The 19,833-nt window shown below is 36.8% G+C and overlaps 1 protein-coding gene across 2 annotated transcripts in view; it reads right to left on the bottom strand.

The window, feature by feature from the left end:
• LOC126281632 (golgin subfamily A member 6-like protein 22) overlaps positions 1 to 19,833 on the bottom strand; it is a 279,886-nt gene that overhangs the window by 128,174 nt on the left and 131,879 nt on the right. For both annotated transcript variants that reach the window (XM_049980769.1, XM_049980760.1), the window contains 2 exons: positions 14,703 to 14,842; positions 10,302 to 10,414 (listed from right to left, as the gene is read on the bottom strand). In XM_049980769.1, coding sequence (XP_049836726.1) covers positions 10,302 to 10,414; positions 14,703 to 14,842 — 253 coding nt within the window. The remainder of the gene's footprint in view (positions 1 to 10,301; positions 10,415 to 14,702; positions 14,843 to 19,833) is intronic.

The following is a 19,833-nucleotide window of genomic DNA, read 5'->3' as shown; positions in this document are numbered from 1 at the left end:
ATTCTTCAAAAAAATTTCCAACTCATATTTTAAGAAACTCCTCAAAGGTACTGGAAAACTCTAAGGAGGAAACTAGAATAGTAATTTCCCATCTAATTTTAGGAGATATTTTTTGAATAACCTTTTGACATCAACATATTTCAGCATACCTGGAAAAGTTTATCTTCAAATGATTGATTTATAATCATATTTGATGTGCATGCTAGAAGCCTGTATGTACAGATCTCTACAATGCTTCACCCTAATTCCAAACAGCAGCTTTCGACTGTAAGTGCTCCATTCAGAGACTTGACCCCGTGTCTTAATTTACACATTCCAACATATTTTCAATAGTCCTAACCATACAGGAGCATCCATGATTTCTGCTAGTTCTACAAAGCTACTGCCCACTCTGAATGTTCCTCATTTATTTAAAATTGTGATAGAGTAGAGTCTTTTTTAAGCCAATGTTTGTTTGGCAGTGAACTTTGACGTTTCTCAGTTCTGATAAATTAATGTGTAATTCACCAATTTTTGAAGTTTTATCATATTTACCCTTTACCTTCAGACTATTAATCTGTATGTAAATGCATCAAGAAGGGAATCTTATATTCATTTACACTTTTAAAAATATTATTCTTGAGGTATACTTTTATAGGTCCTGTTAGCTGCATTATTTTGTTTCATAAAACTTTGAGGTTTGCCAATGTCAATATATTTCTGTCAGAGACAGCAAAGAACCTGGAAGAGCAGCTGAACAGAATGGACAGTGTCTTGAAAGGATGATATAAGATGAATATCAATATATCAACAAAAGCAAAACAAGGATAATGGAATGTAGTCAAATTAAAGCAGGTGATTCTGAGGAAATTAGATTGGGAAATGAGTCACTTAACGTTGTAGATGAGTTTTGCTATTTGGGAAGCAAAATGACTGAAGATGGCTGAAGTGGAGATGATATAAAATGTATACTGGCAATGGCAAGACAAGCATTTCTTAAGAAGATAAAATTTGTTAACACTGAGTATAGATTTCAAAATCAGGATCTCTTTTCTGAAAGTATTTGTACAGAGTGCAGCCATGTATGGGAGTGAAAGATGGATGATAAATACTTTAGACAAGAAGAGAGTAGAAGCTTTCGAAACATGGTACAACAGAAGAATGCTGAAGATTAGATGGATAGATCATATAAATAATGAGGAAGCACTGAATATAATCAGAGAGAAGAGGAATTTGTGGCACAACTTGACTAGAAGAAGGGATCGGTTGGTGGGACATGTTCTAAGGCATCAAGGGATCACAAATTTAGAATTGGAGGGAAGCTTGGAGGGTAAAAATCATAGAGGGAGACCAAGAGATGAATACACTAACTAGATTCAGAAGGATGAAGGTTGCAGTAGTTATTCGTAGATGAAGAGGCTTGCACAGGATGGAGTAGCATGGAGAGCTGCATCAAACCAGTCTCTGGGCTGAAGACCACAACAACACAATCTCCATCTTTACATATCGGTGCCCCTTGTGTTACATAATATTACAGATATCAGTGAACATATTGGCACAAGTTACTGATCCAAATACATTTAAGGCATACTATCCTCTGCTACATAATTCTTCAAACACCAGTGAACAAATTGCCACAAGTTACTGAACCAAATCTATTTAAGTGCATGGTATTCTCTGCTGTATAATTGTTATTAATAAACTTAACTGAATCCTTAAATGTTACCCCAGGAATGTCATGTTCTTTACGTATACAGCTATTTATTCTGTCTATACGTGATGTTTCAGAAGTGATGGTCAATAAACATGGGTCCACAAATCTGCCACTGTTGAGATACAACACATTTTCTGTAAAGGTTCACCAGTGTACATGGCATCCCTAAACATGAAAGTTGGTGTTTGAAATGTTGTCCATGCATCTGAATGCAACACTGAACTTGTCTCTGGAATGAGTTGCGAATCCTGTCAGGCAGACCTGGAGGGACTCTCTGAATCCTGGAAGGCTGTTCCAATCTGCAAGTGTAATTCCTCAAGAGTGTTAACCTCAGCAGTGTAGACCATGCCTTTGACATGACCCCACACACAGAAGTCCATGGGATTTAAATCTGGAGACCTTGGAGGCCATCGCACAGGCCAGTGTCAACCTTACGACCAAGTTCGAAGCTGACGAACTCATAAATTAAAATGTATTGGAGCACTGTCACACATGAACCACATGTTCAGGCATTGGTTCAGTGGGACATCATGATGTACATCTGGAAGCAGAAACCACATGTACTGTTGTCCAGTTCGTCTATGTGGTAGGAAGTGTGGTCCAGTTGCTGTGGCCCCCAAGCAGTTCTGCCCAAGCATTCAAAGAATAATGCTTCTGACATTGAATAATGCTGCTGACATTGTGATACATCATTAGGACTGACATCAGCGCAAATGTGACAGTTATCATAGTTACAAATATTGTCACGAGGAAATCCAGCCTCATCCGTGAACAGAAACAGGGATTCAGGGTGCACTGCTGTTGCACCCATTGGCAGAAATTCTCTCTAGGAGGGAAGTCTGTACTGTTGAGGCTTGCACTCACTGGAGATGATACGGATAGAGTACTTGCTGATGTAAAATCCACTACACACTGCTAAGACTCAGGACACATTCTTGGGTACCAATCTTTCTTGTTTGAAGTACTTGTACAATGCATAACATCCTTTCCTCAAATTGGGTATTATTGATCTGGGTCGACCTTCTGATACATGGTGTGTGAAACTTCCAGTTTCTCTAAGGCACTAATGTAACCAGTTAAATAATACATCTGTCACAGAGGAAAAGCTTCTTCATACAATCATTCAGCCTTGAGGGGACTGCCATTGATTTTGCCATATATAAAGTGCCTGTCAGTGAACTCTTCATTGGTGTAGCCTCTGTCCATGGTGCCTTGAAGTTTGTAACTGATTATGAGGCTGGTACAGCACAGTGCACAGAGGGGAAAGAATAGTAAACAAACAGATAGTCACTTCCAAACCTTGAGATATCAACATAAGTACTGTGGTATCCATGGGCTTTTACTGTTGGTTCCCAACTCAAATTAATGTGATACATAGGCAATGGTTGATTTGCTGAACCATGTTTATTGGAGCTTTTTAGCTACTTTTGGGCAGGTGTGAATTACATCACTTCCATGTATTTTTCACTTGCTGATATTTTGTGTATTATACCGCTTACTATAAATTGCAAAAACATTTCTTGTCATCCAAATTAAGTTCTGTGTTTCTTTACGAACTCACTTTAGCTACAGCTATGAACTGAATTTGTACCAACGTGAATGATAAGGAAATATGTGAATCAATATGATCTTTTTAATGAAATGATGACAATGTATCCACATCTGCTACTACAGGCAATTACTATACTTTTATAAAGCTACATTCACATCTATAACTACAGGTAATTACTAGAGAGCAGATTATATGCATTTGCATGTTGCATATTTGACACCTTTTCACAGGTTATTGCATATTCTAACTAAAAACTAGTGACGATGCATATTTTCACTCTATGTTTGCAATATTTTAAAAATTTAGATGAGCAGTCTCTAGTAGATCTACTTTTGATGTGTCTCAGATTGACCACAACCTAGAACTGTGTGCAATTGCTAACCGAGAGGCAACTGCCTAGCAAAATCATTACAGAAGGAGGACAGGAACTGGCAGAGAGGGTCAATGCTCCTGCACCCGTATCCCTGGTTAAGCTCCTCCACTGTCATACCAATGATGCCAGCAACAATTAAACTAAACTACACAAGCATTTAGTCACATGCCTATTGTTTGAGTTTAGCTCTCTATTTACTTGTACACAGTTGAACATGTTTATGACATGTTGTATGTAACGTGTTGTGTGCTGAAAAAAGAAACATAATTTCATGGATAGCTGACCACCCTGGAACATTTGCATAGGACAGAACTGTTTTACATTGTCGAGTTCACGGGAAAAATATTTCATGCAAAAAATTTCAAATAGACCAGCATGTTAAGACAGGTTTTCATATCACAGGAATGCAGAAGAAAGGACCACAACAACAACTACTGACAACAGCAAGATTCAGTAGCAGGGATTGGCCAAAGGTAACCAAAAAAGTCAGTTTAACAGTGATCTATGTGTAACATTCATTGCAAGCAATATTCCTCTTCACAAGCTTACAAACCCAATCCTCAAAGGCTTCCTGCACAAATATTGCTTAAATCGAAAACAAACCAGATGAATTAAAAGTGCATAAAAATTACATTCTGACAACATATGTAAATGTTCTGAAATAAATATGCAATGAACTCAAGGACAGCATTATCTGAATTTCAGCTGATGAAACTACGTACACTTGTGGCCATTACACTGCAATTTAATTGTTGGTGCTTTAAAAGAAGTGCCTTCTTCTTCTCATTTAGCAGCCTGCAAAGAACTTGACAAAGTAAATCATTCAACGATCACCAGATTTGTGAATGCGGGTACTCGGAAAATATTTCCAGAGTCTTCTGCAGATGAAAGGGTGTTTGTGTTTATTTCTGATGCTGCCCCCTATATGATCAAAGCAGGAAAAGCTGTCCAAGTATTTTATCCCAATTTGATTCATGTGATGTGCTTTGCTCATGGAGTACATTGCCTTTCTGAAGGAGTACATTCGATCCACATTTGTGAATATAAATAAACTGATTTCATCCACAAAGAAAGTGTTTCTAAAGGGTCCTGCTCGCATCAAGACCAACAAATAAAAACTACCAAATGTGCCCTTACCTCCTGAAACAGTGGTAACTCATTGGGGTATGTGGGTTGATGCTGTGTAGTTTTACAATGAACATTTCGAGGCCATTAGAGGAGTAGTAAATGCAGAGGCTTTGGCAGTTTCCCAGTGCAAGGAAGCTTTTAGTGATTCCAGTATTAAAGAGAGACATTGCTGTGATTAGCACTCATTTTCCCCATATATCTGCAAGTATTAAAAAGCTTGAAACTCATGGTTTGGTGCTGAGTGAATCTATTCAGTTAATTAATAAAATTGTTCTAGTGACCTCCTCATTGCTGGAGATATTCCCAAGAAAACTTAAAGAAAAGTTTGAAAACATTTTAAACAATAAGCCAGGCGTTGAACCCTTGTGCCAAATTGATAGTTTTATTAATGGGATGGCTTAACTTTTACCAGAAACAATAAGTGTCAACATAGCACTCAAATTCAAATACTGGCCAAATACCTCAGTTGATGTAGAACGGTCAATTTCTACTTATAAAAATGTTTTGCATGATCAAAGACACAATCTTACTACTAAACATTATCTTGGTCCTTTACATTTACAAAAGTAGGGAAATGTAAAATAAATTGTAAATGACGCTTTGGTCCAACAGTATTAACTAAAAGTTAATGCTGTTCAAAAAAATTCATGATTGTATGTTGTTTTTTAAATAAAATATTACGGAGTTTTCAAGTATGCCCCTCTGTGTGTGAAATATCTCAAAGTTGGTCCTGTACATATCGACTGTTTCATTGTGACTCACTCGCATTGCATCTGGTTATTACTGACAACAATAGCAAACAAGGAACAACTCTTGAAATATGCTATGCATCCCCATTTTGCAAATTTTTAGAAAATAGTCCCAGAAAGGCCCCCTTCCTAACCTCTACCAGGAAGTATTCAGAAAATGATATCAGCATTCTAAATGTACCGATTTTTTGATGGCCATCTCTCTTCCTTGTGATTGATATGCACAGGTTAGACTTTGAGATATACCGGCAATGCACACAGTAACTACCACGTTTATTATTTGATCTGGCATATTTCGACACTTTCCATGCATTTTTAAGCATTTTTCATGAATATTTGCATGTATATTTTAAGGCTTTTATGATGCATATAGTCCGGTCTCTAGTAATTACTATACTTGTATAAAGCTACATCTAGTGTAGCTGTGTGAATTTCATGTTTTAGCTCTCTTTTTTTTATGGTGTATCAATATGTTTTATTGATGCGCTTGAGAATGGGCAGTGCCCAAAACTAGTAATGCAAATAAAATAATTTAAATCATGCTCTCGTGGAATAATGTTCTTCTTCATGAATCTTTGTTTTTTTCAATGAAAATTAAATTTTCAGAAGCATTTTTTTTGGCTTGCAGCACGTTTTTAGGGTGCTTGTTTAGCTGGTGTGTCTTTATCCTTTATTGCTGAGCAAACATCAACTTTGCAACTTCAAGTTGTGGTATCTTGGAGCACTGAACCACGAATTATTTAAAAATCATTTTACAGCTGTTCATTTGTATTCATTTATTTTTCCATACAGTGTGAGTGATTACCCAGTGTGACTGATGTCCCTATTTGTTGCTAAAATAACTCTTAGTCTTATTTACATTTTTCACCAAACTTTGACAATGCAGATTTTTGTGGTTATGATCACTTTCTGGTGCACAAATCGAGAGCGCGCGCGCGCACACACACACACACGCACACACACACACACACACACACACACACACACACACACACACACACACTTGAAGTTTTTCAGTGGGCAGTTTTCCATTTTCTTTCTTCAGGGGCGTTATTTTGCATTTAATTGTTTCAGTTTTATTATTTAGTAAGTTAATGATTTAGATTTCTGTGTTTATTGTACTTAAAAGTTCTGACTGCCTGTTTTGAACACAGTCATGACATGTTGATGGTGAATCAATATTTATGAATTTCCAGTTCACTTTAGCACTCTTTTCATGGAGTCAGTAACTGTGCTCTACATGAAAGGTTCCTTTTAACGCACGTCGGTCACATTCCTTGCAAGCTGAGTGTGACTTTGAGTTAATTCCAATGAAGTTTACACAACACACATTAACAAACAGTACAATTACAGCTTGGACTAAATATTTCTCATGGAAATTACTAATACCTGTACACACAAGTAGAGGCACTTTTCACACAAAATAATTTTTGTTGGTGCATGAAATAAACTTGACAAAGTGGTATTCTTGCTTTTTCTCGAGTGCGTATATAACAGTTTTCTAACAATAATTAGCAGTACAGATGCAAAATCTACACTTACAGCACATAAGTAATATAATTATCAAGCACAAGCTTTTATCAAACTATATCGTGCTCCCAGTGGTGACATGGACACATTCACTACAAAGTTAACCCAAGCATTAGATATGGTCTCCAGCCCCAAAGGCAAAATTATCATTTGTGGAGATCTAAACATTAACATGATGAACCCAGATATGTTGTACAATAATTTTCTGAACATTATGTATGCCTATGGTGTATCACCATTAATCAACACTGCCACTAGGATAACCAGACATTCAGCTTCAAGTATTGACCATATGCTAACAGACATAGAGAAAGATAGATGTGACGTTGTCATAGATGACCTTGGCATCGCAGACCATTCCAGTCAGTTATTAAAATTGGGTATAGAATTAGATAATAACACTAAAATACACAAGTACAGTAGGGTTTTCTCTAAGTCAAAAAGAGCTCTATTTGCTGCACTACTTAACAGTGAAACATGGGAGGAAGTGTACAGAGAACCTACTATAAATGGGAAGTTTTCAAAGTTTCTGTCAGTATTTAAATTCAGGTTTGAAGAAGTGTTCCCTAATGTTCTAAGAATCACTAAATCATGCAACAACAACAGCTGGGTAACCAATGGGATAAGGAAATCTGCTGAAACACTCAAGCACCTCAGCTCAATGAAAAGCTACCGTAATGATTCAGCATTTCATAACTATTATCATAGATACGGAAAGATCTATAGAAAAGTATTGTTAGCGGCTAAAAGGTACCAAAATGACAAATTTATAGAAAAAGCCAGTAATAAAATCAAAGCAGCATGGAAAATCACCAAACAAGAAACTAATAGGAAAAAATTAAAGCCAGTAAACATACAGTTTCAGCACAATGATACCAAAATAAATGATCCCAAAAAACTAGCAAACTTTGCCAATCAATATTTCAGTAACATAGGTACCAGACTGCAACAGAAGTTCAACAAAACAAAGCAATCACAAACTCTGAACAAAATAGCACACACAATGATGCTACGACCAACCACAGCAGAAGAAGTATCCAATGTTGTGAGTAACCTAAAATGTAAAAATTCAGCAGGCATAGATGAAATACCTGTGTGCTTACTGAAGGACTGCATAGACAACATCAAAGACCCATTAGTGCACATCATCAATGAATCCTTCTCCATGGGTTGCTTCCCAGAAATACTAAAGCATGCAAAAATCCTACCTATATATAAGAAAGGTGACCCAGAAATCATAGAAAACTACAGACCAATCTCATTACTGTCATCCTTTTCAAAAGTCATAGAGACCATAATGAAAAACAGGCTCATGGGGTACTTAACAAAGTTCAATCTTCTGAGTAAAGAGCAATTTGGTTTCCGGGCTGGCAAAAGCACAAATTCAGCTGTAGCTCACTTCTCAAATGTTATCCTCGAAGCACTAGACAAAGGAGACCACATAACAGGGATCTTCCTTGATTTGACCAAAGCATTTGACACGGTAGACCACACAATTTTGCTAAACAAACTAAATGCACTAGGAGTAAGAGGAGTAACAAACATGTGGTTTCATTCATACCTGCAAAACAGGGTTCAACAGGTGGAGATCACTCAAACCAACTCCAATCACACCTTTTCACACCTTTCAAACCCAGAATACATCAACATAGGAGTCCCCCAAGGAAGTGTGCTGGGCCCAATCCTCTTTTTAATATACATAAACGATTTTCCACAAAGTGTCAAACATGGTGAATCAGTACTGTTTGCTGATGACAGTAACATCCTAATCAAAGCTGAGTCGCCAAGTGCACTCAATGAAAAAGCTGAGGAAACACTTAAGCATGTATGCCAATGGATAGAGACTAATAAATTAACCCTAAATGTAAAAAAAACCAACAGTATTAGCTTCCACTTAAACAGAAAACCGAACAGTAGCAAGCTAAAAGTTAATGACGAGCACATAGAATGTGTACCATCCACAAAATTTTTAGGCATGCATGTCGACTCTCAACTAAATTGGACCAAGCACACTGCGGTACTTGGAAAGCAAATAGCTTCAGCATGCTATGCACTTAGGATTATAAATTCAGTGTGTAGTAGCCGGTGTACTAGAACTGCATATCTTGCGTATGTCCACTCTATAATTAGTTATGGCATAACCTTCTGGGGATCAACAGAGCAGAACAGACAAACAATATTTAAGTTGCAAAAACGGGCCGTACGAATCATAACAAAAAGTAGCAGTAGATCCCATTGCACAGAGTTATTTAAATCTTTGGGTATATTGACAGTTCCTTGTGAATACATTTTGCAGACAGTAATATACATAAAAAGACACATTGACCAGTTCCCGATAAACAGTTCCATACATGCACATGACACCAGACACAGACAACACTTACACCTCTATAGGAAAAACAAATCAAAAACTCAAAATAGCATGTTATATAATGGAATTAAATTATACAATAAACTTCCACAAGGGATCAAAGACATAAGCAAAATAGATAACCTGAGGAAATCGCTAAAAAAATATCTCTCGGAAAAGTGCTTTTATACTGTCAATGATTACTTGAGATGATGTGAATGCATAGAAATATGTAAAAATTAGCAACTGTGTCATTAAGTGGTTTAAAAATGCATCTTGTTATAATATTCATGAATTCCGATTGTGACAATTATAAATTTGTGTACCTATTGTATATACTCATGTTGACAACATCCAGACAATCCTGATTGTCTACGGATGGATAAATAAATAAATAAAATAAATAAATAAATAAAAATCAGTCTATCTTCTAAATAGGATGCCAATACGCAAATATTTTAGCAAATTTAGATCAATCACATTTAAGGCTCTTTCTTTCTAACATAAGCAGCCCTACATTAATGGTATCTAGCACCACAACACAGAGAGCCAGCTTGTCATCCTTTCTTTTTCCCTAAAGTTAATCGTTTATGAAAGGATCTGCAGAATACAAGGCACGAATCTATTACCAGTGGATATAACATCTAACACATAGCTTTCGTTACGTCATTTAATCGGTGTCCTAGGAAGAGATGAGTCATAGTGATATGCTGAAGCTTTCAGTTAATCAATAAAGTAAAAGCATTCCTGTAACAGGAAGGGATTAGGCTCAGCTAGGTCCAGGCTGTCAATGGATGCTCAGCCCAGCAATGCCACTGTTAGTGTAAAAAACAATTAATAAATTAATTGTGTTTCTCATAATTACTTTATGGCTATTAACTAAATGTTTACTTCTGCCCAATGCCTAAGAAGCAATTCTTTCTTACTTTTGTTCTGATTCAGCAGATATGGACTTAATACGTTCATTAAGTTTGTTAATGGTATTTTCCTTTTCTGTAAATTGTTCATCTGTTTTCTGAGGAGAGATATCAGCTTTCTTCTGAAACAGAGAATGAAAACATAAACATGGTACGTAAAACTGGAAGATACAAATTCAGCACTTGGTCACCTGTTGTACACTGCAAAGTACTTACCATAGCATAAACAAATTATTACTGGCCAATAACAAGAAATGTTCATTTTATTTAAAAATATAATAAAATTTGGAAATGAACGGCACTGAACGTCAAAGAAACTTGAAGTAATCCAACATCTGTACACAAATTTACAATAATTTTCCATTTAATATAAAACAGAACATTAATAAGACACAGGGAAAAAGTTAAAAAATCTTTGAATTACTGCTTCATTACTGTGACAGTCTGTGTAAAACCAACAAATAAAAAATTTAATCTTGACAATTAAGACTTATGTAATTTTTTATTATTTTATTCTACCCATCAAAATCAGGTAGGAGCCTAAGCTGAAGATTTTTTGTACATTTCATTCTACAGTTAATAATTTTTGATCTTTCAAAATTGTGCAATTTTTGCTGTGCATTAACATCTTAAAATCTCTGTATCTCAAAAATTGTTTAACTTTTTAATATTACAAGTTGGAATTATAGGTATTAATATTTTTAGGAGGTAGTGGAGGAATTATGTTAGTTATACACTATTTGTTGTCAATAGCCTTGCCACAGTGGTAACACCAATTTCAGTCAGATCAAAGAAGTTACACCAATTTCAGTCAGATCAAAGAAGTTAAGCACTTTTGGTCTTTGCCAACACTTGGATGGGTGACCACCCAGGTCTGCCAAATGATGTTGGAAAATGCTGTGTACTCAGCCTTTGTGAGGCCAATTGAGGTGCTACTTGACTGAGAAGTAGCAGTTGCAGTCACAAAAATTCATAATGGCTAAAGAGCAGTGAGCTGATCACATGGCCTTCCATATCCACATCCAGATTAGATTAGATTAGATTAGTACTTGTTCCACAGATCACGAATACGACACTTCATAATGATGTGGAATGTGTCAGGTTAATAAAAGGTGTCTATACAAGATATTACACTACACAAAATATTACATGACACATGGCTCCTATCAGCTGAGGATGACTAACAGCTAGTCAGTACTGTTGGGCCTTCCAAGGCCTGTTTGGATTGAGTTACACTGTTTATTAATGTGTATGCCAAACTTAATTATGGTATTCCAGAGGGAATATATTGATATTCATTTTATTTTATTACAATTTTTATTGCCAACAGTACTACAGCTATATATGGTTTGTAGGTTGGATCATAAAAGTTAAAAGAAAATTTGTGTACTAATCAAGCACACTTTGGTTTGCATTTTACACAAAGACACTTTGGTTTGAATTTTACATATTTAGTAAATCATATCATGTAACATTTACCATAAGCAGTGCAAGGAATGTTATGTCAGCCCTGTCAGCCAAGTTTGTAATGTTCTTGTGAAATGTTAAGGAAAATTACATTTAACTTATTTGTGCCCATTACTGTTCTTCCAAGCTGTGTCCTTTGTTAAAGTATAAACAGTGAGTGGTTTAAATGATAACATTATGTTTTGACATTAGCGGTTTCCATTTTTCCTGGCTTGTTTATAAGGAGATGTGATTGATAAAAGGACCTGTTTCATTTTATAAATGTTGCTGATATCCAGACTGTTGTTCCCTTTTACTTTAAATTTACTTATTGCTCATCTCAAGAAATAGTTTCTCTTAGTGTATATAATGTGTCTTTTTATGGTAATAAAGGTTGCCAAATGACGAATGATGTGTACTTAAAATCCTCTCCCAGACCTTTATGTGTTTGTTTTAGGTTAAGCTGCACTCTGAAAGATCATATCTGATGTAGATTGCACAAAATGTGACCTGTAAGTGCAGCCAATGGTCTGTTGCAGCTTAAAAGAATTCATGTATTGTTTGAGGTAATCTCATTTTCTGTGACTCACTGTAAATTGTATAGCAGAAGGTGTTTTTTAATGTAGCACATATTAAGGTTTTTTTTTCTTTTTTTATGAATGGAATATAAAATGAATACTCCTTGTAAAGCATTATCACTCTAATTTTATCATTATCTCTATAAAATAAATTTTATCTGAAGGTTAGTTATTTACGAATTTTAGAATTTGTTAAATTCTCTTGTCACTCAAAGAAGTCTAAATCCATTCATGTCATCCTACTCTGTACACACTTGGTGTACCCTATTAGTTCAACCTGATGAGATTTCACAGGTGTCAGTTGTATTATGGTGTAGGTTGCAAAAACACTCTCCAAACAGCCTCTTTTGTAGATAAACTGTGGTCTCTAGGTATTCTACCAATAAATTGAAGCCTCTCACCTACTACTGTGCTTGTACGGCTGTCTAGCTTCATATCTCTAAACTTCATTATTCCCAGTTACTGTATATCATGGCTGACTTAAGTTATGTCTCACTAATTTTGTCGTCAAAGGTTACTACATATTTATTGTACTGGAAAGTCTTATAAGCAATAAAAATAATGGAAAAATTGTTCAGGCATCAAACGGTTAACAGGCACACCAACAAAAAGTAAATTTGCAATAAGCATGAATGCATTAGTCAGCAATATGGCAAATGCTGAACTACAACACTGGATGTAAGTGGAAAAGAGGCCACAAATTACACAACAAAAGGCAGTTTCAGTGCTCAAAATGCAGATTTTAAAAATATTATATTGACCAACAAATGAATATACTCTACCATTTGTGGAAATTGCAGCACCAAGAAGGAAACGCACGAATTCAATTAATACCACAGGTTAGGTACAGGACAAATAACAAATGATAACCTTTTCAAATCTGTACATGTCCTTTGAGCCCTACTATTCAGTATGCGGTGTGGCCACCATGCACTGCAATTAGAGCTGCTGTATGCCGTGGCATAGAATCAATAAGGTTCTGAATATGTTCCTGAGGTATTTCCCTCCACACAGTTTGTATCCGAGCCCAGAAATCCGTGACACCAGTTCCTGGATGATCATGATGCACCAGGTGCCAACCAACCATATCCCAGACACGTTCAATGGGCGACATGTCTGGTGAACTTGCAGGCCTGGGAAGAAATGGTACCCGTTGCTCTTCGAAGAAAGCCTGTACATTCCTCACAATATGTGGCTGCGCATTGTCCCGTTGAAATGTGGCCTGTGAAGATGCCTGAAGCAGGGGGAGTGCTTCAGGCTCCACAACCTCTGATGTTCAAAGTGCAATACATACGAGGCGAGATCAGTTGTTATAACCAGTGGCGTCCCAGACCATAACACCAAGTGTTTGTCCACTATGCCACTCCACAATGCAGTCTTCTAGGTTGCTCTCACCATGGTACGGCGGACATGTATACGGCCATCATTGTAGGACACATTGAAGCAGGCCTCATCCAAAAAGGTTACATTTTGCAACTCAGCACCCCAGTGATTGTGTTCACATGCCCTTTGCAGTCTGAGGAGCTTGTGGATTCTGGATAATGGAAGCCAATGTAATGGAAGACATGCAACCAGTCCAACCTGCAGCAGACGGTGAAGAACCATCAATGGATACAAGTTCACACCTGTTGCAGTGCTCCAGCAGTGAGCCAACCCTGTGGATGATGCTGTATGGTCCGTAATGGCCATGCAGACATGATGACAGCCATCCCATTCTGTGGTCATGTTCTGTGATACAGTTCCTACTCGTTGCTGCATACGACATTCCTCTACCCATTGCTTCCACACACACACATAACTGTCATAGCAGCATGCCCTGTGCAAGCCGAAATGCCACGGTATGACAACCCCATTTCCCAGAGACCGATCATTCAGCCTCGTTTGAACTCACGCACATGCCGATATGGCTCCCTTCGTGTTGTTGAGGCATACTGGCACTCACTGTATTGTTTCCACCTTGTGTGACAGCTCTACACCGACGACACTAGACGCAACACTGACCCTGTCGGACCAACACAAGAGGACCTACATGTACCCCACCTCGTTGCAAAATGTATCAAGTATTGCTTGAACACCCATTGCCACTTCCACCAAATGTGGCGCAATTCAGATAATTCCTTTTCACAAACGGCAGTGTAGTACACCAGTTCAAAAAAGGTTAAAGCTCAAAACACATCTTGGCATAAATAAAGCTACAAAAAAGCAGCTGATTGTTGTATTTTGCCAAGTAAGGGCAAATACACATTACACACTTGCTAAAAGAGAATATGCATCGCCCCCCCCCCCCCCCTCCCCTCACACACACACACACACGCCTTATTTCCTTATTTTACAAAATTATATGAAAATTAGGTGCACATATAATATGATGTCTTTTGCTTCTTACCATTATATTTTTCAGAGATGCTTCAATCTTTTCCTTTTCTTCCTGAACTGCAGCAAGTGTTTGTTGTGTTGACTGGAGTAGTACTTGGGTACCCTGTAGTTGTACCCACAGTTCTTCCTCATGTGGAGTCCGTTTAGAACCTGAAAAGTAAATACTCATAACTTATAGTTCTATATCAAATGCATACGGGCATGAGGAACAAAATCTAACAGTAACACAGATGTTTCAGTGAGTAGGCACTTAAACAATTGTGCATGTGCACACACAGACAAGCACGCGCGCACGCACACACAATAACTCCTCTCTCTCAGCACCACTGTAGCAGTCTGGGGCTGAGGCAGATCACAAAGTTAGGAGAGAGGATGTCTACTGTGTGTGTGTGTGTGTGTGTGTGTGTGTGTGTGTGTGTGTGTGTGTGTGGACACATGGGCTCGTGCTCTCTGATAGGCACAAATTCACACCACAGCTCCAATAATGGGGATTCCATCCAAAAATCAGTGGAATTTTTGAAACTGATTTAATTACTCAAGTAGGCCTTTGATGTGGATAATCTGAGTTTGTCCCAATTTCAGAGTGGAGCTTCATCTGTGAAGAAAAGAAAACCAACAAAGTTTGGACATTTTCTGCTATTTCTCAATTCCTCCAAACCTGGGTGTTTCATCAAAAAAGCCAAGGTTACAAAAATGTTGAGCATTACATTCTGCATTGACTGAGTACCAAAACGTTGCTATTTCATTAAATTTTTCTATTGAAATGCTTTGTCAGAAAATGACATTTTTTCACACGTGAAAAACATTTGTTTCATCACTACAGGATGAGCAAAATCTGAGACTTGGCCAATTTGACATAAAATTTTATATAAGAAAGGTTGTAGAGCATCAAATTGTTTTCAAAAAGTCAAATATAGTAACAAAAAACCCAGCTGGTAACTAAATATCACTATTATTCACTTATAAGTAAATCACATGGTTAAACAGGCAACAACATCTTTCTATTTGCAGTTGACTGATTTCTTCCAATGTTCACTCTTGTTCATTTACTTTTTAGTAAACTCATTCTCTGCATAGGTAGACTTGTAGAAAACACAAAAAGCTGTGTTTAACAAGTTGTTTGATGCTTTTAAAAAACCAACTAACTTCGAAAAGCTAGAGTTTGTTGTAGATGGAGGATTTCTGTTGCACAGAGTGGGATGGTAGGTAAAAGACCTATTTTCTTCAGTGGTTGTAAAGTACATTCGAACTTCAATTTTAAATTCTCTTATTTTAAATTTTTCACAGTTCTGTGCCATTAATTCATAGCCTCTACAAAAAATATGTAACATCAATGTTAAAAAATCACAGAATTTATGTTCTTCCTAGTAAGGTTTATCTAGATTCAATGTTCTTACTCAACATCTTGCTTAACTTAATACCGTTTTCTTCCTGTTGACATCTGACATGACTGAACGAGTTCTGCATGGCACAAAAGACAGACAGTGGTGGTGATGGATTTAAGGGAATACTTTAGGCTGTTGCAGAAAGGGGAGACATGTGAGAGGAAATGCTGACGTAATCCACAATCAGGGTTGTGTATAAGTACATAGTGAAAGACCCCCAGGATATTGTAAAATTAAGATTTACTAAAAAATAAATAAATTTGAAACACTGATCAATCATAAGCATTAGCAAAGATATTAATTATGAATGTGCGGTAAGGTGCAGATAAACGAAAAAACATTCATTCAATTATTTGTATAGTTTTCTGTCTTTACACACTCTCTCGTACATAGAAGAACGATGAAGATGTGCGATTTTAAATAGGCAGTATTACGAGTCCTATGTATCATATGCGTGCATGAATAATAGTATACTGAACAACAGTATCAAGTATGTTTTATTTATTGAAGTGACGTGAAAATCATGTAAGCAGATTTTCGTGATTATGACAAGTGCCGGTGTTCTCAGAGGCCGCTGCCTGCAACTACAACTGAAATGTAAGAGAAGTCCAATACCCAAGAAAAATTCAAATAAGCTCAAACATTTCTAATAATGCAATCATATTATATCCTACAAAAATATATTTTCATATGAATATTTAGTAATATTTATTAATAATATTCTACTCTTTTATTTATTTCTTATTATTACAACACAACTGTCAACCTGTCTGCCAGAACTTCAGGGCACCGGTTGTGAGTTGCTAATTATGGTTATAGTAAGAAATTTCTATGACATTGTCATGAGTCATAAAAACTAATTATCTGTATTTTCTGTTTGCACAAATGATGACGGGGAGCAAGTATCTCAAACAGGCAAAAACTGAGGAGAAATTTTGGATAGGAATAAGAATTGGACACAGGTCACATACAAATTTTCAATAGTAAGCTGTTTGGTTCAGTGCAGCAAAGGTAGGATGGCTATGCAAGTAGCTTGCATGGTTACACTTGGTAGCGCCTCTTTAGATGTAGATAGAAACCTTTTCCTCATTATTCCCTCCCTTGAATTTTATTTGCAAAAAATTTACAGAAATTTTTCAGTGTGATATGCATTGTCAGTAAAAGAAGTTTGCACATCATAATTGACGTAAAACAGGCTTTGATATCACATAAATTACAATTGTCAAGTATAATAATTAGCATATAAAATTTTAACAGTTTTGTGAAACTTCTATTTTTGCTTATTCATACAACTTTGCAGAACATTATGCTTATTCATACAACTTGGCAGAAAATTATATGTCCATTGTTGATAGCAATAGCAAAAACGCAATCAGCCAAGATGGAGTAGAATTGCATGACTGACCAATTGAAGTTCAGGCGCCATGTATGCCTACTGCAGAAAATTTAAGTAGATCAGAGACGAGTGTCGCAGGTGTGACAAATGATAGCGACACTCCACAGCAGAATGACCTTGACGACACAATGTTTACAATCTCCCAAAGTGACATACCGCTCATGAATGAAACACTGAAGAGTGATTCCAATATGAAGTGTGACAAAACGTTACAAACATCACTTGTTGGCAACACAAACATTAACTTGGAAAGTACAGCTGACAGCAGCCACAGTAGTACAACTAATGCACTGCTATGGCAGTTATTATCTGCAGTATAAACGTGAAATTTGATAGTATTAATACAAATTTCGATGATATGAAACAAGATACGAACATAGTGAAACATACAAACAAAACACTGTTCTACAAGATCTAAGACAATGAAACATGAACAAAAACAAGAATTCAAGGATTTGCAAGACACGGTCGCACAGAAATTCTATGACTTAGCCAAAAATTTTCGTACTGAAATCGACGAAAGATTGAATGATACGAAATAACAAGTAAAGCATGAAGTACTTTCTGAAGTTAACAGTAACATTATGGAGTTAAAACAGAAGGTAGATTCTTTTGATGACCATCATGATCAAGTAGAGCAACAGATAAAGAAAATCACAGATGCAAACACAAACATTGAAGCCATACAAAACCAGTTGCTTTTGACAGTAAAAAAAGGTAACTACTGTCGTTAACAAACTAAACAGAGACTATGAATGTGTACCTCTTAACTGTAGAAGAGCTTACTTAAAGGGTACATTAGAAGTTAACTTAGCATGTGCTAAGAGGAGAGAGAGAAGCCCAATGAGAATCTGAGTGATATTATTAGTCAAACTGAAGCAAGTACGTTAGACAAGGCTAATACCATTACAGAGAAGTTAGTAGCCGATTGCAAATTGCTATTCAGAAAAAAGAACATTAAATAGTGAACAAGGTAACCATTAATCTACAAGCTGCAGAAATTAGGATCCGCAATCTTTTAGAAGAAAATATTACAGGATCTCAAAATATGCATGTAAATACTACACTGGCTACAGTGAACAAACAACAACCTGCTGGTATTTATCCACAAATTGTCACGAGTCCCACAGCAGGTACCAGCGACAGTTGTAGAGTGAAAAATGTAAACTTACCCACAACTCAATACCTGAGCAATTACCAACCAGAATTACAGTTAACTACAATAACCACATAAATACGACCAAAAATGTCATGTTGTAGTGCTTCGAGAATTTCTGAGTAAATTCTAGAACCACTAGGCCTTCCACCATTTCGAACACCCAATATTTTAGAGGTGAGTGGGAGAAACGAATACGCCCTACTGCGCATCGCCTATTTGTAAGTGCTGGTCTAAAAACAGTTACGAGAAAAAGATGGACCCGGTGGCCAAACAGCAACAGACATTTACCTGCTGTATTGTCCACAGAGTTTGTGTGTACAGGTCGAGAATAACAAAGAAAGTTTATGTAGTATTCTATGCTCTTTAGTGTCTGTGTTGATTGTAAAAAGACTAATGAACAATTGAATATACGTTTCTACAATTGAATATAGGTTTCTATGTTCATTCATGTATTGGATTTGTTAACAGACAAGAGACTTTTGAATTACTTCAAGTCTTGGCTATGAATGAAGCAAGACACATGTAGGCTATTTGAATATGTGTAAATGAGTCTAATGTTTAAGGAATAAGTTAGCTTGCAGAAGTTACTGTCTGTGAAAGTTGAAAATATATATTGATTGAACTGAGAGGTATTTTACAGGTACCAAAATTATTTCAAGGATAGAGAAGTATTTTAACATATTTCTTTAACCAGATATAGTCTTTGGAGAAGAAGCTTTTGGGAGATCGACGTAGTTGATTACCCAGAGAAGAGCTGGATACACACAATGTGCAAGTTAACTGAATTGAGAGATATGTATACCTTGCAACACAATACCGTACTGTCTCTTGTCGTCCCAAAAACGTTAGAATGTGGCGACATAAGTGACAGGATCTGAAGAAAACGGGAACTTCAAGACAGAAACGGAAAGAAGATATTATAAGTTGCCATAGCAACCGGGCCTAACAAGATGTGAAAACTGGTTCCAGTAATTGTATTGAGTTCAATAAACCAATGGAAGAAAGTTGCGAGTGCAATGCAGTAAAAGAAACAAGGGGGTGGGGGTAGGGGGGGGGGGGGGGGGGGGGGACAGCAACAACAGAGAGAAGACTCCAACCTTTTGACTGAGAAGATTGGGTGTGGAGAGTAAGCAGTTTTCACACATGTACATTGCGCCAACACTGACATAGTAACCAGCCACCGACTCCAACTGCACCAGCT

This window comes from Schistocerca gregaria, chromosome 1 (genome assembly GCF_023897955.1).
Source record: "Schistocerca gregaria isolate iqSchGreg1 chromosome 1, iqSchGreg1.2, whole genome shotgun sequence".
NCBI classification, from domain to species: domain Eukaryota; kingdom Metazoa; phylum Arthropoda; class Insecta; order Orthoptera; family Acrididae; genus Schistocerca; species Schistocerca gregaria.
This window is presented reverse-complemented; position numbering and strand designations above follow the sequence as displayed.